General features: G+C 41.2%; 3 protein-coding genes across 4 annotated transcripts; 2 read left to right on the forward strand and 1 right to left on the reverse strand.

Moving 5' to 3' along the window:
- Window positions 1–1,438: 1,438 nt before the first annotated feature.
- samd1a (sterile alpha motif domain containing 1a) lies at window positions 1,439–10,727 on the forward strand. The gene is made up of 7 exons (XM_037689064.1): window positions 1,439–1,932; window positions 7,540–7,873; window positions 8,598–8,737; window positions 8,823–8,886; window positions 9,505–9,583; window positions 9,987–10,101; window positions 10,188–10,727. The coding sequence occupies exons 1-7, from the start codon at window positions 1,567–1,569 to the stop codon at window positions 10,332–10,334; spliced, it is 1,245 nt and encodes a 414-aa protein (XP_037544992.1). The 5' UTR covers window positions 1,439–1,566; the 3' UTR covers window positions 10,335–10,727.
- A 1,140-nt stretch (window positions 10,728–11,867) lies between these two features.
- On the reverse strand, window positions 11,868–20,605 carry tecra (trans-2,3-enoyl-CoA reductase a). 2 transcript variants are annotated; one of them, XM_037689075.1, is made up of 11 exons: window positions 20,101–20,605; window positions 19,478–19,529; window positions 19,267–19,311; window positions 19,056–19,159; window positions 14,060–14,175; window positions 13,758–13,863; window positions 13,580–13,652; window positions 13,452–13,495; window positions 13,310–13,367; window positions 13,116–13,195; window positions 11,868–12,061 (listed from the first exon to the last, which is right to left on the reverse strand). In XM_037689075.1, the coding sequence occupies exons 1-11, from the start codon at window positions 20,266–20,268 to the stop codon at window positions 11,888–11,890; spliced, it is 1,020 nt and encodes a 339-aa protein (XP_037545003.1). In that variant the 5' UTR covers window positions 20,269–20,605; the 3' UTR covers window positions 11,868–11,887. The 2 variants fall into 2 exon arrangements, with proteins under 2 accessions (XP_037545003.1, XP_037545002.1); XM_037689074.1 differs by having other exon boundaries at window positions 13,116–13,204.
- A 1,847-nt stretch (window positions 20,606–22,452) lies between these two features.
- Window positions 22,453–26,217, forward strand: dnajb1a (DnaJ heat shock protein family (Hsp40) member B1a). The gene is made up of 3 exons (XM_037689077.1): window positions 22,453–22,928; window positions 23,942–24,510; window positions 24,586–26,217. The coding sequence occupies exons 1-3, from the start codon at window positions 22,718–22,720 to the stop codon at window positions 24,814–24,816; spliced, it is 1,011 nt and encodes a 336-aa protein (XP_037545005.1). The 5' UTR covers window positions 22,453–22,717; the 3' UTR covers window positions 24,817–26,217.
- Window positions 26,218–26,830: the final 613 nt, after the last annotated feature.

The following is a 26,830-nucleotide window of genomic DNA, read 5'->3' on the forward strand; positions in this document are numbered from 1 at the left end:
CATTCAGAGGGATTGAATAAATTTGCTGTGAATGTTTATTTTTACAGTCTTCGGGCATACAAGTACTTGCATCTTCCTCATCCTATTTCAAAGTGGAGTGCCAGCTTTGACTGTCTGCCAGGATTTTAAAAAGTTATGGCGCACCTGACGAAAGCAGTAAGTGAGAATGAATATTGTGCTTTAAAATGTTCGACACGATGACTATAAGAAAAGAAGTTGTGTTTGACCGCATAACAACGCAAATGCAGGCTAGACTGCAATGATCCAAACATTTTCAGCAGGCACTCTTACTAAGGAAGCTCTGGTATTCATAGTGGTCTGAATTATAAGTTTCCAGTTTTCTACCTCGTTAACCATTTACCTGGGGAGATGCAAGCGAAAATGGTTGAACAATTACATGTTCTCTCCATCAGGAAGGCGCTTGCTGTAGTGTGCGATGGATCACAAGGAACAAACTGAGATTTACATTATAGGATTTTATTTAACAATCTTTAGTTTTATAGAACTAATTTGGCTACACATTGTCTTCTTAAACTGAACTTTCTAAAACTGTGCCACAAGATTTAGATCTTATTAATAATATTATTGGGGGAGTGATGGCGCAGAGGTTAGAGAAGGCGAGCCTTGATCGGAAGATTGCTGGTTCAACTCCCGTTACCAACAACGTCAAAATGTGGGTGGGATAGGTGAAGCACCTATACTTGCTCCACTCTGGGCCCTTGAGCAAGGCCCTTAACCTCCCCCAAGTGCCATCAGCTCCCTGCTCCGCACAGAGGGCTGTGGTAGCTCAGTGGTTTGTGGATGTGTCAGGAGGGCATCCAGAGTAAAAACAATTGCCAAGTGTTCGTGCAAGTTAGTTTGCCGTAGCGACCCCTGAAGAAGGGAGCAGCCGAAACATAATTAATAATAATAATTCATTCAATCTTTATTTACACAGATAAATCACATAGAGCCTCAAAGACTCATAATAACTCAAATTAGAGCCATGAGGCTGAAACCTCCTGACAGTATTATCACATTTTCCAACATCCAAATAATTTTTCTTAATTGTTCCATATTGAAATTATAAAATTATTGTTTAAAAAATAGCTTGGTGGTCAGTGTCGCGGTCTTGTGGTTGCGGGTTCGAGCCCAAGTTGCGTCAGGATGGGCCGGTGTAAAACAAATGTTTCCTGCAGTTCACTGGCGACTCCTGAAGAAGGAGCCGCAGAAAGAAACTTGCCTAATTAAAACAAATATATATATATATATATATATATTATGTTGTGAAGTAAAGTATTGATAAAATTAAAAGTACCGCGCGCGCGTGCAGAACGTGGTGCGAGGCGCTCGCTCACGTCCCGGAATTCCACCTTAAAACCGAGTGAAACTTTTCGCCGCATCTCCGTCGGTCCACCTTAAGCGCACACGCAAACGCGGGAGGTGTGGAGTCGAGGTTTCCGCTTCTCTGCGAGGCTCGGACCGCGGATAACGAAAATCACCGAGTGTGTAGCGTTTAAACGCGACGCAGCGAGGAACGAAGAGGTGGGGGGGAGAAAGAGCGAACACAGAGAGGCAGAGAAAAACATGTCTGAACCCAAGTACCGCGAGTGGATTTTGGACACTATCGACTCGCTGCGGTCTCGAAAAGCCCGGCCGGACTTGGAGAGGATTTGCCGAATGGTCCGGAGACGGCACGGGTCCGAGCCCGACCGAACCTGCGCAGAATTGGAGAAACTGATTCAGGAGCAAACCGTGCTGAAAGTTAACTACAAGGGCTCCATTTCGTATCGGAACGCCGCCAAGGTTCAGCGGAGGAGCAGAAAGAAGGACGATGTGTCGCTAACGACGGCGGCGCGGAGGAGCGCGGCGGTGGAAGAAGCCAGTCACTCGGACTTGAGCAACGGGGACAGCGCTTTCGGTGCCGCCGACCCGGACGAGGAGGATTTGGAGGTAATGTGGAGGTTCGCGGCGGCGCGAGGAGTTACCGTTTCACAAGCTCGCGTGCGGTTGTCATTGCACATCACGGCGAATGTACAAGTGTAAACGCAGCTCAAATGTGTGGTTTGACAAACAAAGAAAAAAAATTGATGTATTTTTGTATTATTCACTGTGAGGGGGAGGGGGAGTGATTTGCAAGTGCACCCAAACTGCCGCAGACGGGGAGCGGCGGTTGGACCTCGCTCGAGCGCTGCCGAGGCGAAGAAAAGAAGGTGCGCGTGTAAGCTAGCGCGACTGTAGCGTAACTACGTCGCGCCGCTTGTGAAGCACCAAAAACAAGGCGCAAACCAAAGAGCGGAAAAGTTGCCCTGTTCTGCTCGTGCGCAACAACACGAGCCTCCATTATCAGCGGCAGAAAGCGCTTTTCAAGCCCCAAAAAACTCGGCGTTGGAGCGAAGCGAAGAAACGGGCCGAGTTTAACCGGAAACACGGGAAGCCGGCTTTCAAAATAAAAGCATTCGAATGCGCATTGTGCAGTGGTGGTTTTATTTTAAAAGACGGAGTTGGAAACGGTTCTTTTTATTCTGTCTGACTTGTTGTCGGTGTGGGAGTGGATGAAGGGGGGAAAAAAGTCTCGGAACAGCGCGGATGTAGAAGGGATCGGGGGCGATGGGACATTTGGTTCATTTTATTGTCCCTGAAAAACGAGTTCATGCGCTCTTCTGTCAACGTTGCCGTCCACATTTCTCCTATGCTTTAACATTGTTTTATCCGTCATATTCTAAATATTCCACCAATTGTCTCATCATACGACTCAATCCACCGTAACCTGCAACAAAATTCCCTCTAAGAAACGTATAAATAAACACACCTGTGCGATTTAGGTGGATTTTTTCCCCCCTCGTGATGGGAGAATGTCGACGCAGTGCACAGTCGAACCCCCTAAATCCATTATCGGACACCCGGTCACGTCCGAGGATGTGGCGTTCAGTGTCGCTGTGGCCCTTCTCGTCCCGTGCAGCAGATGCATCTCATCGTGACTGTCTGAGGCCATTATATTTAAATATATATTTAAAAGACAAAGTCACAGCAGGGCAAAGTAACGAAAGCAGCGATCGCGGAACCGCTTGATGGCGGATGCGCCTGTCCGAGCTGCGATTACATCGACTTTGTTCACTGGAGACACCCGCGTTTCGCAACGAGCTGAAATGCGGCTGTTTCGCTCTGAACAGACTCCCGGACACGCTCATGGATTTTTTTTATTTTTTTTTATTAATTATTTTTTTTGGTTAAGAAAATTGCATGCGTGTCCGATAACGGAACCATATGCGTTTCTCTTCAAACCGATACGTTTTTTGTTCTTCAGTAAACTACTGACCCCGTAAAGTCAAAGAAAACCGATGAAAACGTCTGCCCATCGAGTTTACCTCGTGTTCATTTGTTTATTTCGCTGTGCGTGCGTGCGTGTGTTTGCAGCGGCTCGGTAAGGAAACGACAGACACAATGGCGAAGGTTTTTTTTTTTTTTTCCTCTCCAACTCCATGCGCACTTTGGAGGAAATCTGAGAGGAGAAAAACGCCTCTCGTCGGCCCCGTTTTCGTTCTGTTCTGTGTGAACAACGATCCGGATCAACATGGCCTCTAAACACCCGACAGATCTGCAGGTTTTGGCACAAGTGAAATGATGTTGGATAAGACCCAGTGGACTATGTGCGCGCGCGCGCTCCTCTTGCACGCAGCCGCACGCTAGGTAATTTTTCTCCCAGGACGTCCCCCCCACCCCCTTACAATCCATGTCCTGCTGAAAGTGGAGGAAAACTAGTTACATCCCACCAGACGTCTAACTGCATATTTGTATTAAAAAAAAAAAAAAAGAAGCAGCACAGCGGTCAAACCTTCAGCCATGATCAAGTCTCCTGTAACCTTGCAGGACTGCAGGCTTGTTGCATTATCCATTTCAACAAATTGACAATAAATGAATGATTCTTAGAAGGAATGCTTATCACCCTTTGTCTTTTAAGCCAGGACCAAAATTAATAACTTGTTATTGTTAAGGTGAATGGCGATATACAATAAATCGATATTCAGAAAAGTTCAAGACAAAAACAACTGGACTTTATTTGTAACAGAAGACGTTTCGCTTCTCTTCCGAGCAGCTTTCTCAATTCAAAGCGCAGAGAGAATGAGGTTATAAAGTTAAGATAAGATACACACATACATGTGCAGATTGACCTGTCACACCTCACACTAGGGGTTTGTTAATGTCTTTGTTAATCCAAAAAGCGTTCAATACAAAAACAACTGGACTCTCAATTCTGAATTGAGAAAGCTCCTCGGATGAGGAGTGAAACGTCTTCCGTTACAAATAAAGTCCAGTTGTTTTTGTATTGAACGCTTTTTGAATTCATCATGTCCTGGATGACTGAGAATCTTCACCAGTCTTTGTTAATCTAATTCACAGATGTGGCCCCTCTGCTCCCATCTGATTTGGTGTGAAAACTGGCTGGGTATCAGTCCTAAAGCTGCATTATAAGTTTTTGAAAGTTGAAATCTGAGACCTTTGTTTAGAGATGGTTTCTCTCTTTTTACATAAATTGCTTCCTTCACTCCCCTCTCAAACCATCTGTCTTCTCTGTCCAAAATGTGCACATTTTGGTCCTCAAATGAGTGTCCCTTATCCGTGAGGTGAAGGTGAATGGATATACAGCTTTAGGACTGATGCCCAGCCAGTTTTCACACCTATCAGATGAGACCAGAGGGGCCACATCTCAAAATTAACAAACCCCTACTGTGAGGTGTGATAGATCAATCTGCATATGTATGTGTGTATCTTATTTCAGCTTTATAACCCGAACCCCACACACACTCTGCACTTTTGAATTGAGAAAAGTTCTCGGATGAGAAGCGAAACGTTTTCTGTTACAATTAAAGTCCAGTTGTTTTTGTCTTGAACTTTTTTGAATTTACCATGTCCTGGATGACTGAGAATCTTCACCAGCATATCTCCATATTCAAACATCTGCTAAGTTCATGGCACAAACCAATGCAGACATGTTCCTATTTTTAGTATTTTACAACGCTTTATAGTGTAGCTGTTTTTGTTTCATTTTTTTAGTATAATTTTCTTCCATTCTTTTTTTTCAATTCATATGCTTTCTTTTATGATTGTCTACTGTTGTCATCATTATTTGTTAAAAACAGGTCTCTCTTGTAAATGAGTCCCGAGGCTCAATGAGACTAACCTGTATAACTAAAGGTTGAATGAATTAATATTTTTTTATTTCCATAAAGTAATAACAAATATTTCTGAGTCAAAGCTTTGGCCCAGTTGTCACACAGGCACATTTATTAACAAACAGCTGTAACTCTACTAAATATCTAAAAAAAAAAAAAAACTATTTACCGTACCTATATTAAATAATAATCCTCTTCAGCTGCGCCGCCTTCACAACGTTAGTAAGCGTGTGTGAAGTTGGACGGGCAGAAAAAGAACTACACAGACTTTCAAGTCTTACAGTGAGAGGCAGTGCCACATTAATAAATCAGCAGCTAATCATATCCAAGACACAGCCCTTAGCGGCTAAAAGACGGCTAACAAGACGGCTAACAAGACGGCTAACAAGACGGCTAAAGTTAACCGTCTTGTTGGCCACTAAGGGCCGTGTCTTCGATATGATAAGCTGCTCATTTATTAATGTTCCGGCATCTCTCGCTGTTGCTCTCATGGTACAGCACGGCTAATAAATGAGATCTGACCTGTGGTTTGTCTCAGGAAAGGCTGAAAACAGTCAGAGCCGCAGCTTATAACTTACTGTATTTTCCGCCGTAAACGTCGCTCCGCCCTATTAGTCGCATCAGTCCATATTTGTCTAATAAAGTGGAAAAATCTATAAATATGTCACTTCGTCGTATACGTCACATCTATTATGTGTCGCCGCTGATGCGTCGCATTTGTTACGCGTCACCGCTGACAACCCGGAAATGTGGACAGGTGTTGTGCCAAAAACCATTGGGCTGCCCAAATGGTGGCGACGGGAGCGTGCACGGGAGTACGTTAACAATAATTTAACAAGATTAACACTTAAAAACAATCATTTGTTTGTTTAAAATTATAGTAAATGTGTGTCTCGATCTAATGTTTGCTTAATGAATGCACTTTGACGGTCAAATCAGCTGTATTTCAAAACCCGATACGCAGAAGTAAACACGTGCACGCGACAAGTCGCTGTACAAAATTTAACAAGATAAACACCTAAACAATTATTTGTTTGCTCGAAATTATAACAAAGGTGTGTCACAGTGTAATGTTTGCTTAATAAATGCACTTTAATGGTCAAATTAGCTGCATTTTTCCGGGGAAGTGCAGCTGTTTTGACGGTTTCAAACAACGAGCAGAATGAAGGTGAGGAGAATATGGCAGGCCGATTGAGTCATTAATAGCTGGTGAAGATTCTCAGTCATCCAGGACATGGTAAATTCAAAAAAGTTCAAGAAAAAAAGAAAGTATAATAAATAAAGTCCAGTTGTTTTTGTCTTTAACTTTTTTGAATTTGTCATTATAGCCACATTTACCTATTACATGATGCAACAGCACGCCATATAGCTGTTGCTACTCTGCTGCCATCAAGTGGCTGAAAGTGGTACTGCTCTTCTTTTCAGTCAGAATGAATGAAAACGGTCATATCTCAGCCAAAAAATGGTTTGTAAATATGGGAAAAAATCCATAAATAATATGTCGCTTCGGCCTATAAGTCACAGGGCATGTAAATTATGCAAAAATAACCTCGACTTATACGCGAAAAATACAGTAATAGCGCTGTTTTAAATGGTGAACAAGACTTGTAGTTCTGACCTTTGATGGGATTTGTTTTCGGCATTGTCTACATAAAACATTTTTCTGCTGCTCATCTGACAATTTAAATCCAAACCATCTCAAATAACAGCCATTGTTTTTCTTTTTGCACTGCAGCTAAACTGCTCTCCCCTTGTTTACTCGCGTTAACCCCCCCCCCCACACACACACACACACACACACACACCTGGAGAAGCAGGAGCCAGGGGTAGCACGCACAGCTGAGGTGCTGTGTTTGTATTCAAAGAAGGAGAAGGAGGGTTGCTGTGTGAAGATGAAGATGCAGATGGGAGAAAAAGAACTACACGGATTTTCAAGTCACGATGAAGCCATTTTAACCATCGTAAATAGAAAGTCTCGTGATACATCGAGCATATTCGATATATCCCCCAGCCCTACCAGAGAGTTGAAGTGAATTCATCTTATTCTGACGGGGGGGCGCCTGATTTGACGGAGCTCAGTGTATGAGTTGAGGATCACTCTCAGTTAGGACTGCACCAGGTTTTAGTTACAACATTCACTGAGCCACTTTTGAGTTGGGTTTGGTTGATTAGCTGTGACGGCCGTCTAGAGTAGGACTGACTCCAGAGGTTCATGAGTTGTAGACGTGCACCCACTGATGTACACCTACTGATGACACCCACTGATGACTTTGTTCTATTCAAATAGTAAGATATATTTTGCTGTTATAGACAAACACACACAGGTTGTGGACTAGAATCATTAAAATGGGATGTACAAATCTGTGTTCCTGCTTGTGTGTTGCAGGGGGACACTTCAATGACTATGGACACAGACAGTAATCCTGATGAGGAGGGGGCTGAGGAGAGCCGGGACGGGCAGGACAGACCCTCTCCCAGCCACACGCATGGGGACGCCTCTGTGCGAGCCGTCTCTGCACCTTGCTCTCCCTCTGGCGCTCGGCCCAGCCCCAGCTGCAGCTCTGGCTCCGCTCTGGACTGTGCCTCTTCCCAGAAGGCCGGTGGGAGGCCCAACTCCTTGCCCCCCTCCAGCCCCAGGGCCCTTCCACACAATGACTGGGCTTATGATTCTGCTGTAAGCCCAGTGGAGCGCCAGCACCCAGGAATGCAGCGAGACAAAGGTATTCACGCTGCTCGACGCAGGGTGAATGTGCGCTCCCTGTATTTTCGAGCACTCGGATATTGTTTTATGTGCAGGCTTATTCTAAGCTTTGCTGTGGATCTGAAGTGGAGATGGGAGCTTTTAACCAGATGATTAATTGTCGGGTGTTTGCGGCATAAATACAATAATGCAACCTAGATACAGAGCTGCAGGGACAAGTGGAGAAAATGCATTTATTGCCAAAATGCTGAAGGTTTGAAGAAATGTGCCAAAGAAGCTGAAAGTGAGCTGTTAAAGCTAAAAGAAGTGAATACTAGCTAAAAGTTTGGAGAAAAGAAGCAGCAAAAAGCTGAAATGAGCAAAACTAGCTAAAAGTAGCGTAATAAGCTAAAAACGGAGCAAGTACCTTCAAAAGAAAATGTTTTTGAAGGAATTAGCCATCTCAATATGTGTAAACAGTCAAATATTTGTATAAGTTGCATACAAAATAACATTTAATAGTAAAATTTACTGTTACCTTCTCACATTCAAGTACTATCATCTGTGGACTTGTCTGAACTGTATTTAAGCCTAATAGAAGGTGTTCTTGTTGCAGCATTATTTAAAAAAAAATTTTAAGACCACAATACTCACTCGGGTAAATTAGTTCAAGTCGGATGATGTTTGGACTGTAATATAGTTTGTCTCCACCATAGATTGTATCATTGAGTGATTGCTTTTCTAATTGGTTCACTCTGTGTCAGCCGTAGACACGAAGCCAGTAATCCACTCTCGAGCTCCGAGCCCGTGCGCTTTAAACAACGTGAAGAAAGAAGATGAGCTCAAGGTGGAGGACAGCAGCCTCTCGTCCGACCAGTTGGTACCGGACTCCGCAGCGAGACTGGTAATTGGCCCGTGTGACAAATAACTACGCTTTCTACCTGACATGTTTAAACCGGAATTCAATTTGTTCGTTTGTGTTCGCTCAGCAGGATGAAGTCAAGAATTTCTCTGATGGAAGACAGCAAACGCCATCTGTGCCACCTGACAACTGTGAGTTTTCTCTCATCGTTTGTTGCTACGGCGCAGCCTGCATCTGTTTTACGTGGAAAAACCGGCTCACTGCTCTGCTCTCTCGTTAAGAAAAGGGCTTCTGTAAAGGAAAAGGACACATTTAAGCAACTGACTCCTGATAGTCTATGATGAAGAGCCTTTTGTGGTTTTTATTTAGCCTTTTGTACCAGTGCTCGCCTTCAGGCTTGCTTGAGATCTTCGGAGTGCTTCACGAGCTCTTCCTGCTACCTTCCGTCCTGGTGGCGCCTGTTCTGACCGCCAAGTTATTTCAGCGTTGCACGTTTGATGGCAGCTGATATTTGCTTACAGAGATAACAATCTAGGGTCTTAAAACCGTTTAGACAAATTTTTTGTCCACTTACACAGAGAGTCAGAGTTCAGTACTTTGCAGGGATTACTCAGCTCTGTCATGCGTACCAACTAATAAAGTTTGATGAGTTTGAAACAGAAGTAAAGACTTGACGATATTTGATGCCACAACTAAATATTAGTATATTTTGCAGGACATATGCATCTAAATCCTTTTATCATGAGGTGCATTGTCAAAAAAAAAAGAAGATGGTGTTACATATTTATCAGCTTTTCTTTTCCTCACAGGCACATTTAAGAAGATCGATGTGTCTTACCCAGCAAGTGATGAGCGCACTCTTCTAAACGGTGATAAAGGAGATGAAATGTGAGCATCCTGTTGATAAACTTGAGCTCCAAATACATCACCCAGTTTCTCTGCCTCGTCTTCTCCACAGTGGTTTAATACACCTGTTATTAACTTTCATCCTGATGCACTTCCACTATTTCTGGTTCAGTAGCATTTAACAAGGAAACTCAAACGTAGTGATTAGCAGAACCAGTTTATTTGGGCCTCGTTGATTTTAGCTGGTGGCAGGTCAGATGAGCTGTTTTTCCTTCCGCCTGCAGCTCCGGGTTTTGGCAGGTTGTCCATATAAGCAGTTTGTGTTTATTCTGCATCTCTACTTTAGTTAATAGCAGTAATTACATAGTCGTGAAATTAAAGCATTACCTACTGACGTGAAGTTGGTTTGGACTGGTTCTGACTCTTGTTTCTGATTGCTCTCCAGTTCAGTGAAGAAGGAGAATATTCACCAGAACCTGTTGCAGTGGAGCGTGGCGGACGTGGCCAGTTACTTTTCTGCTGCAGGATTCCCAGAGCAAGCTGTGGCGTTTCGAACACAGGTCAGTTTTACTTTCATGGAGCTTTAACTGCTCCAAAAACGTCATTCTGATTCATTTATCATTTAAACAGAGTCTGTTTTCAACAGGAAATCGATGGGAAGTCCCTCCTCCTGATGCAGCGCAGCGACGTGTTGACCGGCCTGTCTATCCGACTCGGCCCCGCCCTCAAAATCTACGAGCGTCACGTCAAAGTGCTGCAGAGGACCCACTTCCTGGAATGCAAAGACATCTGAAGGGCTGATCAGCACAGCAGACATATTGACTCGAACATGCATGCAATCCCTCTCCCATTTGGATTTCACCGCCTACCTTCATATGCATCATATGTAGAGGGTGTGTGGAGGGAGGGACAAGATGCGGTGGAATCCACCTTCACTGTGAGAACGACCAGAAACTGAAAGACTGTCATCCTACCTCTCATTGTGGTCTCTGGTTTTCAAATGGTTTCCATTTCACCCCTGTGGCACCGTGGTGGAGAGAATTCACCGCTGCGGGTAAAGTACGTTTAACCTGAGCAGCCACTCGTGCACCAAGTGGACCAGCACAGCTACGACTGAGTAGTCCTGGAGTGCGTCGTTGTCACAGGTTGGGATGTCCTACCACTAACGTTCTGTTAGTTCAGAAGCTACAAGTTAAAACAAGAGCACATCAGCTGCTTCCATTTTGGTATACAGGTTGATTTAAATGTCATTTAAAGTGTTGAAGACTGTGTGTTTGTGTCAGAAGTTAAACAGTTTTTGTTCCCGACTCATCATTCCACAAGTAGCTGCTGCTTTGAATTGTCTTCATTGTCTCTGCATCACTGAGATTTAAGCCTTGATGCGTTTTCCTTTGTTCTTGTGCTGTCTTAATTAAGTTAAATGATCGTGGTCCAACGATGCAGTTTCATTTTGAGGAACAGTTTCCAATATGCAGCCCAATAAAATGTCCTTTTTTTTTTACGCATCGAGTAAAATAAAATAATAAATGTTGTTCCTACTGGATTTCTGGTTCTTAATTCAATACTGCTGCTAAGCTTCTGTTTACAGATACCTTTTTTTATGAAATGCAATATTTTACGTTGTTTACATTTGGCTTGATCTTGTTCTGATCAAAGCCAGGCGGAAGAATTGTGTTAACATTCCATATTATGTACTTTGCATCTTCAATGTATTCCCTTCTCTTTTCAACTGTAATAAAAACACTTACTCTAGAGATTAAAACAAAGCACGCACGTCTCTGTTTGTCATCATTTACTGACTTTAATTCAACAGTTTTATAGTTTTAATTGCACCACGAGTGAGATACACTTGTAAACAAATGTTTCACTTCAGCTCTTCAACTAAATGTTTTCTTTACAAATGATTGCGTTTGTTAAGTTTCTTGGTTAGTTCTCTGAAAAGCACGTTCATTTGCATCAATGTAGCACGAAGGTAACTTGATCAGCTCAGTGCACGAGTTGTCAGCTCCAGGCTGCACACCACTTTAACAAGTGAACCCCCCAGCTTTGTGGGCAACAGCTGATCTTTGTGGGCAGCTTCGATGATTTTATAATTTAACTTTGGCACCTTCTCAGTTAAGTAGCAAAATTAAGGTCTCGTTTCTTATACTTTCAACTCTAGATCACATACAATATTAAAGTAAGACTGCTGCATTTCACCATTTGCCTCTGACAGTTCACCAGTCCAACACTCAGCGGTGGGGAAAATCTTCCACTTCTTGTGACAAATCAAAGTAATCCCTGGATCCATATGACCAAAATGTAGGAACAGCTGGGTTTTTTTTTGTTTTTTTTGTCTTCCAGGCCCTACAGGATGAAGGGCAGTATGGACGAGCGGAGTGTCGGGTAATCTCTGAACTCCTTTAAGTAGCTGCGGTGTTTGCCTTTGGCCCACACGGTCATCTGGATAAAGGCCACGAGGGTGAAGAAAGCCACAGGCACACACTGGGTCATGACTGTGAAGCCGATCCAGGAGCCCAGCTGTGAACAGAGAGGTTGACACACAAAACCCAGTAAGACTGCTGGGACTGGCAGTGATCGGTGCCACTGGGTGGCAGCAACAGCGCATCTTGTTATTAAAGCATGAATCAGCTCCATGTAATGGACCTCTGATCCATTGATGCACAACTGGCTTCAGTATGTCAGAGTGGGGCCATCCTATTCATAAGAACACATCTGGATATATAATACTATTGCTCACCTCTTTATACAATACTATCATATATCTGGATATATAATACAACTCACAATATAAAATTATAATACATATCAGTGGTGGGAGTATGAAACGTCACTCAGAGCTAAACTAAAAACATGTTTAATGAACAAATGTCCTTTACAAGAGTTTAACATTACTTTTGACTACATCATTAAAAAAGCAGTTTTGTTTGTAAACAAGTTTTACTACATTTAATTTTTAGCTTGTTTAAAATTTTTAGTTATTGATATTTTAGCTATTAGCTACTGTTTGCTAATTTTACAATACAGCTACATTTTAAAAATAATTTTAGCTACAAATTTGCTTGTTTTAGATCCCGTTTATCAAATGTTAGCTTTTAGTTTTGATTTAGCATATTTTAGACTTTAGCTCATGTTTTAGCTACATTTTTTCTCATTTTTGCCTATAGTAGTTGATTTTTTTTAGATTTTAAGTTTAGCTACTGTTTTGCTATTTTTAGTAATTAGATATGATTTAGCTAATTTAAACTGTTCCGTTTTTTCTTTTTAGCTACTGTTTAGCTATTTTAAACAATTAGCTACAATTTAGCTAATTTAAACTGTTTTTTTAATTATTATTTTTAAGCTGTTTGCTTTTTACATCTTTAATTAAAACTTTGTTATTTTTAGCTTTTAGCTGAAACTTTGCTAATTTTAATTTTCAGCTTTGATTTTGTTTATTCAAGCTTTTAACTGAAGTTTTGCTGATTTTAGCTGTTTGATACAGTCATGTTAATTTTAAACATGGTCATTTTTAGGTACTTTTTTCATCATATTAGACCAAAATTTAAATGATGAACACAAGGAAAGTCCTTACCTCATACGTATAATTTGGACAAGAGACCAACCAAAAAATCCACGTGAACGGATTTCTTGTTGGATAAGGAATCTTCTTGACTTTTGAACCTGCGAGTATGAGCAACCTCAATTCAAACAGAATGCTGCTCTGTACAGTTAACAACAAAGTAGACAAAAGTTCATTTTAATTGTCCATTGAAACAAAACACTCACCTGGTGGTTTAAGGTTTTTCAGTGCAACGTGGATTGAAAAATTCCCTACTTGACAGACCTTCAGGAACAAAAACAAAGCATCGAAGCTGAACATTAACTAAACAAGAGTGTGTTTACTGTCCACAAAAAGTCTAAAACTTACCAAGAAGATATAAAGACCTGTGTTCACCTGCTGCTGCCCATACACTGTTGATGTTTTAAAGAGAAATCACTTAAGATATCAACGCTGAGCAATGGGCAAAAGCAAGTATTGCAGCAGTCAGCACTTACAGGGTGTTGTGTACAGAGGGTGGTTGATGTAGTATGCCATCCAGGCTGCAGCGCACCAGTAATACCCACAGTTCTGAAACAGAAATCGAAGATATAATAAGTCAAACTGTATGGATGCGGCTCTAAACACGAGCTGATTTGTGGTCGGAGGTTGCAAAAACAGAAAAGCGAGCAGCACCTTAAATATGTTTCTGAGAGGCATGGTCCCGTGGGAGATACGGTGGACAAACAAGGTCTCCAAGATCCTCTTGATGTAGTGGAAGGAGTGACACATGCAGGCCAGGCTGCAGAAGTCACACAAAAATACACACTTGCATATTTAGTTGTGAATAATTCATTATCCGTATGCATTTCATTACATTTGTCCAAGACTGAGTGTCAACATAGCAGAATGAGGCATGGCTGTTTGTCATGTTTCTGTGTGTGTGTGTGTGTGTGTCTATAAAGAACTCAGAGAGAAATATGCAAGCTGACACTCACTGTACGACCCAGTGCTTGCTGCTGGTGAAGTCATATTTTGGAGAATAGATGAAAGGAAGTCGGAAGTAGAACATTAGGTAAAGAATCAGCGGACCAACACATTCAGCTAGAAACACCTGCAATGAGAGAGTTTTCTTCATTTGTAGGCTGATTGGGGTGGGGGTGGGGGTGGGGTTAAATTGTGTGGGTAGACAGCAGAAAATGCAGTAATTTGAAATTACTGTACAGTTTGTTGAACAAAATTCAGTTCAGCAACGAAAATATTAAAACAGGATGACAGTCTGAGTCTGTAAAGCCTCTGCAGGAAGAAGAGGCAGCGACGTGACACCAGGCCTCACCAGCAGCTCCTTTTACTTTGTCACCTTGCCAAAACAGTCGCTCTATATCTACTGGGCACTCACATTCAGAGGAAAACAGTTCAGCTGTGTCCACAAATTAAATTGGTTTGTGAGACATTTTGTGTGAACGCTGACTCGGCAGTCACATCGTTGATTTCCTGTTTATAGTTTCTTCCAAACGTGATTTTGCAATTAAAACGACTTCCTCCGACTTTGTGCTTTTAAAATATTTATATATCAAAATGTTGGACTCCATCAGGAATAACACGTTCTGACCTAGTATTTGTAACTAATACTAAACTTATATTACCTCATACCTTTTAGCTACGGTTTTGCTCATTTTAGCATTCACCTCCCATGACGCTATTTTTAGATTTTAGCTTTTGCTTTGCTGGTGAAGATTTTCAGTCATCCAGGTCATGATCAATCAAAAAAAAGTTTTAGTTTTTTTTTTTTTTAAAACAGATTATATCCAGGAGAAGCCATTCCATGCTAATATGGACTTCACAAAATCTACAAAATAGGAACACCACTCTGACCCATCGTCAGCAGCACAAACTCTGTGACATATAATACTGCAAAACATCTTGCTGGTATTTTAGCTCCTCTTGTGCAAAACACACCACATCCCATAGAGAACTCCATCAGTTAACTAATCAATCTATCAATATTTATTTATAGAGCATTTTCCAATAGCCAAAAGATGCACAGAGTGCTTCAACACACAAAAGCCAAAAACATACAATTGAAAACAATACAAAAATGCTAGAGAACCACTAGGTATTAAAAGCCTGCCTGAATAAAAAGGTTTTAAAATAAGATTTAAAAAGAGACAGATCAGTAATAGAGTGCAAATCCTGAGGTAGTTTGTTCCACAATCTGGGTACAGAGACCAAAAAGGCCCGCTTGCCCCAACGTTTGTATTTGTACTTTGGGACAAAGAATTAAAATGTATTAGTTGGTCTTATTGTTCTCTTACACTCACGAAAAGCTATTAGATCAGCTAAAGACAGTGGGGCAAGACCATCAAGAACTTTAAAAGTGAATAATAAAATTTAAATATTGATTCTAAAATGGACTGGAAACCAATGAAAAGAAAAGAAAACAAGGGTGATGTGCTCACATCTAGGAGTGTTGGTTAAAAGACAAGCCACAGCATTTTAGACCAGTTGAAGATGTCTGATGGAGGAATGGGAGAGTTCTACATACAGAGAATTCCAGTAGTCAAGGCTTGAGCTGATAAAAATATGAATTATATTTTCCAGGTCTGGACGATTAAAAAAAAGGCTTGCCCTTGATTAAAGGATGTAACTGATAAAAGCTGACCGTGACAACAGAGGCTTTATGTTTGTCAAACTTTTAAGTCCTTGTCAAAGGTCATCCCCAAGTTTTTAACTGTCGGTCTAAACTTGGAGAACCAAAGTTATATGGAGCATCATCACCAAAGAAGATACATGCTGTCATTCCTTCATTTAAAAACAGAACATTTTGGTGAAGCCACAGTAGTACAGTACTGTCAATAAAAGAAGTGTGAAGGTTAGTACTTTTATGCTTCACAGGCAAAGAAATTTGTAAATCATCTGCATAGCAGTGAAAAGAAAAGTGGTGTCTGGCCGTCACAGCATATACATAGAAAAAAGGAGAGGACTGAGAATAGAGCTCTGTGGCACACCAAAAGAAAGTGGAGCAGTAGAGGAAGACATACTACCCAACATGACAAAGAAAGTTATGTTGGTCAAGTCAGTGGTGAACCCCTTGAGAGATGAACGAGATATATCATCATAGTGAAGATGAGACAGAAGACAACATGTCCACCGTGTCAAAAGCAGCTGTAAGGTCCAGCAACATTAAAGCAACAGGACACTTTGCATCCACGGATATGGCAATATCATTATGGACTTCTAACAGGGCTGATTCAGTGCTATGACGAGGTCTAAATCCAGACTGAATTTTTTCATAAATGCCATGTTCATCTGTCTTAGATAAAGACAAGTTGTAACTGCATAAAAACAACTTTTTTTCCAAGACTTTAGTTAAAAAAGGCAAATGAGAAATATCTCAAATTTGCTAAAAATTGATATAATTTTTTTTTTCCTAACCACAGCATTTTTTTAAAGCCGCAGGGACAGTTCAGACATAAGGCAAGAGTTTAAAAAAGTAAAGACACAAAAACCCACAGTATTATAAACCTCTTTCAAGAACTTAGAAGGAAGAAAGTCCAGCGGGCAGTTAGCAAGCTTCATGTGTTGAGCAACATCAGTAAGAGTAATGAGAGAAAGAGGTTCAAAATGTTCAAACACAACTGAAGCATCAGCAACAGAGAAGTCAGGAGCAGCATTAGAACCAGTAACCTGTCTGACTGAAGCCACTTTAGGAAGTCCGTGGACTTGCCTGGGTTCATTCCTTTTGAGCAAACTGGATGAAGTGAGGAGCCTCCTCTTAAATAGAGCCAAGTGTTTGACGGCAGGAGGAGGTGTCACGGTTAATCAGCCAACCTTTGAACGCCATCTAAGTTTGTTTTGTCGTTTAACATACAAGAACAAAGAGGGATCCAGTAGTTCAGTGGTTTGTGCCACGGTTTTGTAATCCTGAGGCTCCAGGCTGTGTCAGGAACAGCAGCCAGCATTGAACAAATGTTAAACCTCCAGTTTGCTCGCTGTGACAGCCTTCACAGAGGAGCAGCCAAAAGAAAAACAACAACAGCTGATGATCTAAATGTGCAACAGAGACAAAAATGACTTGTTGAACACTGAGCCTCTGATCATAGTAAGTTAATTCGCTGACTTGAGGTCAAGGTCGAGGTTTATTTATTGTTGTTCACATCACATGTGGTACATGTGGTGGAACGAAATTGTGTACACAGGGCCTCAGTTACATCCAACAAAATTATAAACTGTGAAAGAAAAAACAGTAATAAGATCTAAGCTATTAGCTAAGAATATGCTAAACACGTAATAGTGCAAAAACAATACACCAAACAACAGCAGCACAAACATGAGTCTGTGTGATGCAGATGAGTACGAATGAACACAGCAACATGAAATAAATCAGCAGCATGAGATCAGCAGCATGGATAGTCAGCAGCACATATCAACAATCGAGTGGCATTACAGTGATTTTTATTTTTTCACAGTGACAATCCTGATTATGGATTCATGAGTCTAACAGCTTCAGGGTAGAAGCTGTTCCTCAGTCTAGTGGTTCTGCACTTAATGCTCCTCAACCTTTTGCCCAAGGCGGGCAGGGCAAAAAGTGTTTGTGCTGGGCGGGTGGGGTCCTTCATGATGCAGGTGGTCCTCTTCCTGCATCTAGAAGTGTAGATGTCTGTGATGGTGGGGAGGCTGATGCCAACATATTCTGTGCAGCCTTCACCACTCTCTGCAAAGCTTTTCTTTCTGCAGCTGTGCAGCCTCCATGCCACATGTTGATGCTGGAGCACAGGATTCTCTCCACTGCACACATGTAGAAGGAGGTGAGGACTGAGCTTCCCAGAACAGCTCGTCTCAGCCGTCTGAGGAAGTAGAGTCTCTGATGAGCTTTCTTGATCAGGCTGGTGGTGTTGTTGCCCAGCTGAGGTTGTCGTTCAGGTGCACACCCAAGTAGCTGGAGACCACTTCCACCACAGATCCTCCTATGGGGGAGGGGGGTGTTGTTTGCTCCATCTGAAGTCCACAACCATCTCCTTCGTCTTCTTCATATTTGATTTATGCATTATGTATTTATGTATTACATTTGGAACTTGGAAGTAAAACAACCTTGTTTTGTTTACATCAGTCACGTGGTTCAGATCTGCTGGATCTGATCAGGGTGTTCGAAGTGCAAGCCACACCCACCTGACTACCCACTTTGTTACCTAGGCTGCAAATGGTGCACAGCTACAATTGAGCCAATTTTAGCCTTTAGATGCTGCTTTGAGAATTTTTCCTTTGTTCTGCTTATTATAACTTTTGCGATTAAGTTTCAGCTTCAACACATTTCAGCAAAGCGATTCAGTAATTCAGCTGTATGACTGAAAATAGATTTTTTTTTTTCCTCTGTAGTTACAAATGATCTGATTAAGGGAACTAGTTCAGCTGGCTCCTGAATCAGCACCTCCAAATGGACCTTAGCTCAGGGAGCCCGACTTGTCGCCTACTGGTTCTGCCATTAGCTCAAAGCCAATGAGGGTGTTGGGGTTGTGTCAGGGTTAGAAAGGACATGGGGGTGGGGAGAGACCGTGTGGCTGAGGGGGAATAAAGAGGCCCAGTGAGAGGTCAGGAGGATAAACACCTTTGGGAGAAATGAGGCCATGAGATTATATGTCCTGGCAGAGAGGACAGGCTGCACAGAAGGTGGAGAAAAGTGGCCAACAGCAAATCACCTCTATCTGTCACTGAGGGATGATATTTATATTCAGAAGCTTTTGAGCAAGCGAGAGTTTCTCTTTGTATTTAAAGCACAAGAGCAGCAGAAGTGTGTTGGCATGTTGTAGAAAATGGTGTGTATGGTGCCGTTAGTTTTGCAAAGTGGGTCTCTTAAATTGATGGACAGCTGATTTAAGATAACATAATCTGTAAAACTGTAGCTCAATCATGTCAGAACCATTTCTCTATGATTTGATGTTAGAACGTGTAAATTAACCGCATGCTCGTTAATGAGAGGCGTCGGCATGGACTCACTGTCCCCCACGTGAGCTGGGGTCCGAGGTCACTGAAGTAGAAGCTGGCAGTGGTTCCAACAGGAAGTGTTTGGAGAACTTCTTCATCCCTGAGACACTTGGCCTCTGACAAACACAACATCATATCCTTTAGAAAACCAAGGATCTGGATAAAGTTAAAAAGTGTGTGCATATATATCTATGTGTGTGTGTGTGTGTGTGCGCAGATGTACTTGGATCCAAACGCAGAGACTGTCTAGCAGGATACCACTTTGGATCTGTTAATAAATAAATAAACAGTAAAACTTAACTCTTGCTGTTCTAAAGAGACTATCGTGTAGATTGATTGTTTTAAGCGGATTTGTTTTATCTTATTATTAAAAAATAATAATTCTGATGTTGCCAAAGATGCCTCGTGTCTCAACAAAATTTGTCTGCACTTACATGATTTGTGAAACAAAGCTTTAATATCCAAAACTGTAGATGTTGGCTCCACCTGCAACCACAATGAACAACGTGAACAGATGATGGTCAGCAGCCCTGCTTTAGGCTCTGACATATGGACATTTACAACTAATAAAATGAAAATTCAACAAAATTCCTACCTATTGACACAGTTTTTATTCTGGTTTTTCCAAGGTCGCATTTAATTTTTGCTCGTTTCAGCTGTGACGTGTTTTTATTTGTTACATTTACAACTTTGCACTTTTATACAAGCTGCTAATCCTGTTCATCTGTGCCCATGATGTGCAGCGCAGGCATGTGCTGAAGCTCCATCAGATAAATCCTGTCAGATGAAAAGGGATTTCTCACCTCCTAACTGCAAACCTCGCTCAAAAGACACATGGCGACTCAATCAGAAGTGAATTATTGGATGTTTCTTTTGAAAATGACTGATATTTTCATTTTCAGTTGAGCTAAAGCAAACGTGTCCTCTGATGTTGTAGCTATTACTCAAACACGCTCAATCTGTGAAACTTGCATTGTATCTTCAATAAAAATCCAAGCACAGGCTTTTGAATTATGGATAAGTCGAGCAGAAGAAGGTTCATCACACTGACACACACCTTGTCCAGCAGCAGCAGTTTCTCCTTAGTCTTCAAGTCCACAATCTCCACCTCAAAATAGACGATCCTTTTAGCCTTTTTCTGTGGTTTTGCTTTTGGCCTGGGCGCAGGCTTCTTCTCAAGTTCTGCTCCATTTGATTTCTTCGCCTCTAAGGCAAGTATATCCATGGCACGGCTGGACCCCAAATCTCAACAGCTTGGTGATCGTCCAGTAGGTTGGAGTGGCAGCCTCACTTGCAGTTTATCTTTGGCCTCAAGCGAAATTTGAGGGAAAAAAAAGTGATCAACAAGAAACCCCTCTTCCAGAAATGGAGGGTATGCCAGTGAGAAAGAAGTGAAGTTGGAAGGAAAGTGAGTTTAAATCCAAGTAGAGCTGATCAGGGACCATGCAGCAGGCCTGCTCATCACCTGAAAGCCTGCTGGAGATCCTCAACCCCATTCCCCCCCTTCGTGCAACAAAACGCACTGAAGACGAAACTGGAGAGCCCCAAGACATAATCCATAGCGCGCCACTTGCAAAGCTATATATAAGTTCCCCGATTCGCTCAGCAGCAGCAGCTTGGTAACCTCATGAAGGCTCATGCAGCTCTGCTCAGTGACAAATGCCAATATGCTCCTGTTAGGCTTGAAGACTCGTCTCCTGTCTGCTTTACTCCTCACTTGGCGACACAGTCACAGGCCCCAGTAAAACCCTGATCCACTGGGGAAAAGATCTCCACATGCAAACACATCTCCTCCTCCCTGTACCACCTGTAAGGCTGGTATTATTTTCTCTTCTTAAATTACAGAACAAAAATATTCATATTTATCTCAGGGTCTGCTCAGTTCAAGACATTCGTGCTCTGAAACACTTCAATAAAGGTTTGTGGGGGGAGGAGAGGAGGGAAGAAAATGCTGACTGGGAGAAGACCAGAGATACCTTTCATCACACAGGGTCAGCGCATCATCTCACATGGCCAACTGCATATCTATATTCAATGGGCTATTTATAACAGGTTCGAGCTGTACAAGCTGGCAGTAAACAGCTGTAGGAAGCCTCCAAGATCAGATTTGAGTTTTGGATGAAAAACATTCCTGTTACTTGATCTTTCTGACATACTCATGACCAGCAAACATAAAAGAGGTTAAATATCATTGAAAATGTGATGGAAGGCGGTTCATTCTGACACACTGACCTCTGATCAGTTGCATCTGGTTCCATTTGAAGATGGGGTGCCACAATTTGCCTCGATTTATTAAAATTCATTCATATTTTTCTAATTCAATTACAAATATAGCTTAACATGATTAATTTAAGGCAGATATTAATTCCATTACAAATAATTGCTTTTTCCCCCAATAGCTTAGAGTCCAGTTCTTACATATAATCATATTCAGATTTTTTTTAACAAGTAATCTAAATGAAAAACAGCAATAGAGATTGACAATTGTTGATCAAAACCATTTTCAAAAGATGAGAAAGCTTAAGTATCCAAAGATTTGGCCTATTTTTATTTAATAGGGTGGAACAGAAAAGTGGCAGGTAGAAGGAATTTGGAAAGGAATAAAAATTTACAGCAGATAACCCTTGAAATAAATTATCAGTATGTTATCTTGTTGGTGCAAACGTTTTATTTGGCATAAGCATTACCCTGATTTATCTCTTAAATTAGCTGTAATTATAGGGCAAAATGGTTCAACGGTCAAAATAAGCTAAATAAAAATAAAAGTATTTCCCTGAAAATAGTCTGGTACATTGATTACACTTGGAAAAAAGTCAATGTTCAAAAAAGGCTGACAAAATAGAATAGTTTGGAACAGAATAACCCTTAAAAAATTTAAATCAAAATTACTTTTAAAAGAAGGCCTACCTAAAAAAAAATGGCAGCACGGTGGCGCAGTTGGTAACGATGCCACCTCTGGTTCATTGGAAGTAAACCAAAGAAATTAAAGCTGGCTTAAGATTTGTATACAATACTGAATTTCCACTTGAAGAAAAAAATCTAAAATAAATAAATAAACAAACCAGAATACAGTAAACAGTTTTATCGTTATTTAATATTCGCTGCAAACGTTTGTTGAGCTCTTACGTCATTTCCTGTCTTGTTCAGCATACAGCGCAGTGGAAATTGATGGGAATAGATTTAAAACAACTTTTTTGTCAGCATACGTACAGCTGTCATATGTATAAAGAAGGATTTATTGGTCCAAAAAATAAATTTCAGGATAACACACGATACTAGTTTTGTCCAGGAGAGTAAATATTCCCGCCATAGACGATCACTTCCGCATGTCAAACGAAACCGGAAGTTGTTGGGAGGGAATCGTTTCGTTTCCGTGGTGACGACCTACATTTGTCAGCTGCTCGAGCTTCTTCTAGAAGTTTCTATGCCCGGCGTCTTTTTCATGCGGCTGCTACTTTCTCAGGCGCAAAACTAAGGACAGACTGTTCTTTTCTTGATTTATTTAAAATAAATCAATTTAGAATAAAAGAACTCCTCTCTTTATTCGTTTAAAAGTTTATTTACGGTCTGTCTGAACAATTCGGACAGAAATTGGAGGTTGACGGCGGAGCGGCGACACACTGCTGGGAAAATGGTTGTATGAAGAGCGGGAGAGGAGCTGACCGCTGTTTGTGATGGGTAAAGATTATTATAATGTGCTCGGGATACCCAAAGGTGCGTCCGAAGAGGAGATAAAAAAGGCGTACAGGAAGCAGGCTCTTCGCTTTCACCCGGACAAAAACAAGTCGCCCAAAGCCGAAGACAAATTCAAGGAGGTCGCCGAGGCTTACGACGTCCTCAGTGATGCCAAGAAAAGAGACATTTACGACCGATTCGGAGAAGAAGGTACCTGAACTGCACACAACTTCCGTGTTCCTGTTCAAGTGTTTGTTTGTACAACAAATGTCTGATCCCCATTCTGCCAGAATCTGTTTAAAACGTGTGATGGTTCTGGTGCTCAGAGCTGCAGAACCTGCTGGAAACTAGGAGCACGAGCTCCCCTGCTCTTTCAGAATAAAATAAAACAGATTTTCTAATGTTCGGTGTTTTTCAAGAGACTCCCTCATGTGATGGATTTGAACCATAAACATTCTTGCACAACAGTTGTAACGATCTAGTCTTGTCCTGTTGTGGTTTTATTGTTCAAAAAAATCTTTAAATGTATTTTGTTTTTGCTTCCAAACAAAATACAAAGAGTTGGGATGGACAATTTTGGGAGAACGTGCACTGTGCTTGATGTAGAAAAGAACATATTTGCTCTTATTTTTTAGTTTCACACAGAAATCAACAAATCTCTTCATACAGCCCAGTACATACTGAGTACTTGGGTACATCAGTACTTTATTTCTACCCATGTTTTCTTAAGGACATTCCTTTCAGATGCTGTAGGTTTTTAAACTTGCTACATTTTTCCTCTGTCGCTTAACATTTCTTATTTTCCTTATTTATTTGAAGGAAGTGCTGCATGTTTTGTGGCTCGTAGCTTTTAGCTTTAATGATTCGTATCACAGAGTAAAGTGAGTTATAAAAAGCATTAAGAAGAGAACAACAAGAATGGACCACTGTCTTGTAGAAAAGCAGTCGGTGTTTGTAGAAAATGCCTTTAACAGATCTTCAGAAAACCAGGAGGAATTCGTAGACATGGAGTCTGGAGTATTGGAAGGAGAGTATAAAGAAATGAGCGGTCGGATCATGACCTTTGAACCAAACTATAGCTCATATTTTGCTTAAAAAAACTAATTCTGAAGAATTCTTTTGATAAATAAACAGTAAAATTATTGATGTGCAGCCCATCTTCACATTTTTGTTACTGTTCATGTTTCCCTTCAAATCTTAGATGTTTATGTTGTTTTCTACAGGATTAAAAGGTTCTGCAGAGGGTGGAGGACACCCCGGTGGGCCCACGTTCAACTACACCTTCAGCGGAGACCCTCATGCCATTTTTGCAGAGTTCTTCGGAGGCCGCAGCCCTTTTGATCACTTCTTCCCTACAGCTGGGGATGATTTTGATCCCAACGATCCCTTCGGTGCATTCGGCATGGGTGGGATGGGTGGGTTTCACAGAGCCTTTAAACCCCATCCTGGTGGCCCTCACAGGGCACACGAGAAAAGGCAGGACCCTCCGGTGGTGCACGAGCTGAACGTGAGCCTCGAGGAGGTTTTCGCCGGCTGCACAAAAAAGATGAAGATTTCCCGCAAGAGACTGAATCCTGATGGCTGCACCGTGCGCAAAGAAGACAAGATTTTAACTGTGAACATCAAACGTGGCTGGAAGGAGGGAACGAAGATCACTTTTCCCAAGGAGGGCGACGAAACCCCCACTAACATTCCCGCCGATGTGGTGTTCGTGGTCAAAGACCGACCCCACCACATGTTCAGAAGAGAGGGATCGGATATAGTTTATCCTGCAAAAATAACACTCAGAGAGGTGAGTGAGCGCTCAGACTGTCCTCCTTTATAGGAAACAAAATGATTTTATCCATTTACTGTTGTTTTTCTCCAGGCGTTATGTGGATGCACAGTCAAAGCCCCCACATTAGACGGCAGGACCATCACCGTTACCTCCAGAGAGGTGGTCAAACCCGGGATGAAGAAGCGCATCACCGGAGAAGGGCTTCCGTTGTCAAAATGCCCCGAGAAACGAGGCGACATGATTTTGGACTTCAGCGTTAATTTCCCCGACAACCTGGGCCAGAACACACGGAATGCGCTCGAGGAGATACTTCCCATGTAACGGAAAGTCGAACGCAGCGCCTGAGAAGTGGACGTTTCCAGTGTCGCCGCGAGGGCTCGGCCTCGATGACGGAGCAGGCGTTACTCCAGCTGAGCTGAGTCTCTAAACTAAAGCAGCTCTGTGAGGGAGAGAGTGAAATTACACAAACTTAAAGTTGTGTTTTTAAGGTTGTTTTTAAAAAAGTTAATCAAACTGCACAACGTGGAGGTTTGATTTTTGGGATGATGTGGTTTCACAGCAGGCGTTTGTGCTTTGAGGTGACGTGCAGCTGGCTACCTAAACCTCAGGTGCACTGACGTATGCTTGAGCGTAAACGGATACAAGCAACTTTTGTGTGGATCCTGATTGTAAACATTGTAGGTATCTGCACCCAAACTAACCTGCTTACAAATATCAGCGTTAACCAGCCTTTTGTTCTTTAGTTAACTACATAAATTTAATTGTTAGAGCTGGGAAAATACACCTGAAGTCCTTCTATAGCTAAAATGCTAACAGGTGTATGGGTACCCAATTATGAATAATGTGTTGGAGCTGCACATGCACGCAGCAGAACCCAAACATGAGCGGATTGAGCGTTGGATATGGTTTTACATGGAGAATAGGTTTAAAATTTTATAACGGGAAACTCAGATCAATGAGATATTTAAAAAAGGCACGTTAAAGCTGTTTATTTTTATACAAATAAAAAGTTTTAGTAGTTTTAGTTCTTGTTGGAAACTTTTTTGTGCCATACAGTTGTCCCCATGACATTAAAATGTGCGTGCTTCCAAAGTATCACAAGTCTTGTGTAATTAATGATTTTATTTATATACATATACTCTTAAAATGTTTTATGTAAACGTTATGTACTTGGATTGCTCTCTTTACAGCCAAGTTAAACCAAAAGCCAGAGGTTAGTTTTTTTGTTTGTTTAAAACAAATTTGGTGGTCAACTAAATATCAAGACCTCTACGAAGCAAAAATCTTTTATTTTGTTTATTAAAGACGTGAATCAACTTTATTTCCTTTTTTTTTTAATCTCACCACAGCATTCATTCCAAGATTTACACACTGAAAATTAGTGTTACATTTTGTTGAAATACAATTTGTTGGACCGTGCTCCTGGTTTAAAGGTGGTATTTATAAAAGTTATTCAATCGGGAAATTTAATTTTGTGTGATCACTTGTTGCTTCCCTTCAGAGGAGGAGATGCATCATCTCATTTTTTGTATGTGAAAAGGCTGCTTAAGGTTTTTTTTTTCCTTTTTGAAAGGAAACTTAATTGCTCTTGTTGTACTTTTTGTTTATAATAAACTGTTTACTGTTGACTTTATCAACAAGGCTGTTGAATTGTTGGGTAGTTTTTGTGGTTTGCTCAGTTGGAATGATTTACATTTGCACATTAAATATTTTTTTTGAAAACTCTTCTTGTCATGTCTGCATGTGTTTGTGTTTAAATTTGTTAAAGATGCTGTTGAAATTTTTGTTTAGCAAATATGCCCAAATCAATACTTATTACAAACAATATAATTTTATTTAAAATATGAAATATGTTTTTACTTTTACCCACAAAAACAGGCATGTTGCGAGAAGATGGCAGCAAAACTGCAACATTTCAGGCAAATGTAAAGAAATACAAAAGGGCAGTATGATTCTAACATAAAATAGAGCTTAATCAATACAATTTAAATCATATTAAATATCACAAGTCCTCAGCATCAGTTCATGGTAATATAAAACGGGTATTTACATTATAATTTCACATCCTTGGATTGTACGGGTTGAGTCACTTATTTTGAAAGAACTAACCGGAAGTAATGCTAAATTGAACCTCTTACCCGAAATTTCCTAGTATTATTAAAACCCAACAATAAATACTTGAAAAATGAGATAAGTTCCAGTTGGTTGTACTTTATGTAATAACACACAAACGTCGTACATGATTAAGTTTGGTGTCTAACCAGAAGTAAAATATTTATTTGTTGACACTAATGATTGTAATTCACCCTGTCCGCCAGATGGCAGTAGAGAGCTC

This window comes from Nematolebias whitei, chromosome 15, assembly GCF_014905685.2.
Source record: "Nematolebias whitei isolate Nwh7 chromosome 15, NemWhi1, whole genome shotgun sequence".
Lineage (NCBI taxonomy): Eukaryota > Metazoa > Chordata > Actinopteri > Cyprinodontiformes > Rivulidae > Nematolebias > Nematolebias whitei.

Excerpts from the sequence above, each read along its gene's own strand:
- samd1a (XM_037689064.1), top strand. The coding sequence starts at position 1,567 with ATGTCTGAACCCAAGTACCGCGAGTGGATTTTGGACACTATCGACTCG. Across the intron at positions 7,874-8,597 it reads AGGAATGCAGCGAGACAAAG|CCGTAGACACGAAGCCAGTA; the intron begins GTATTCACGCTG and ends ACTCTGTGTCAG. Across the intron at positions 10,102-10,187 it reads CTGTGGCGTTTCGAACACAG|GAAATCGATGGGAAGTCCCT; the intron begins GTCAGTTTTACT and ends TGTTTTCAACAG.
- dnajb1a (XM_037689077.1), top strand. The coding sequence starts at position 22,718 with ATGGGTAAAGATTATTATAATGTGCTCGGGATACCCAAAGGTGCGTCC. Across the intron at positions 22,929-23,941 it reads CGACCGATTCGGAGAAGAAG|GATTAAAAGGTTCTGCAGAG; the intron begins GTACCTGAACTG and ends TGTTTTCTACAG. Across the intron at positions 24,511-24,585 it reads CAAAAATAACACTCAGAGAG|GCGTTATGTGGATGCACAGT; the intron begins GTGAGTGAGCGC and ends GTTTTTCTCCAG.
- tecra (XM_037689074.1), bottom strand. The coding sequence starts at position 20,268 with ATGGATATACTTGCCTTAGAGGCGAAGAAATCAAATGGAGCAGAACTT. Across the intron at positions 13,864-14,059 it reads AGCAAGCACTGGGTCGTACA|CCTGGCCTGCATGTGTCACT; the intron begins GTGAGTGTCAGC and ends TGACTTCTGCAG. Across the intron at positions 13,205-13,309 it reads GAAAAACCTTAAACCACCAG|GTTCAAAAGTCAAGAAGATT; the intron begins GTGAGTGTTTTG and ends TCATACTCGCAG.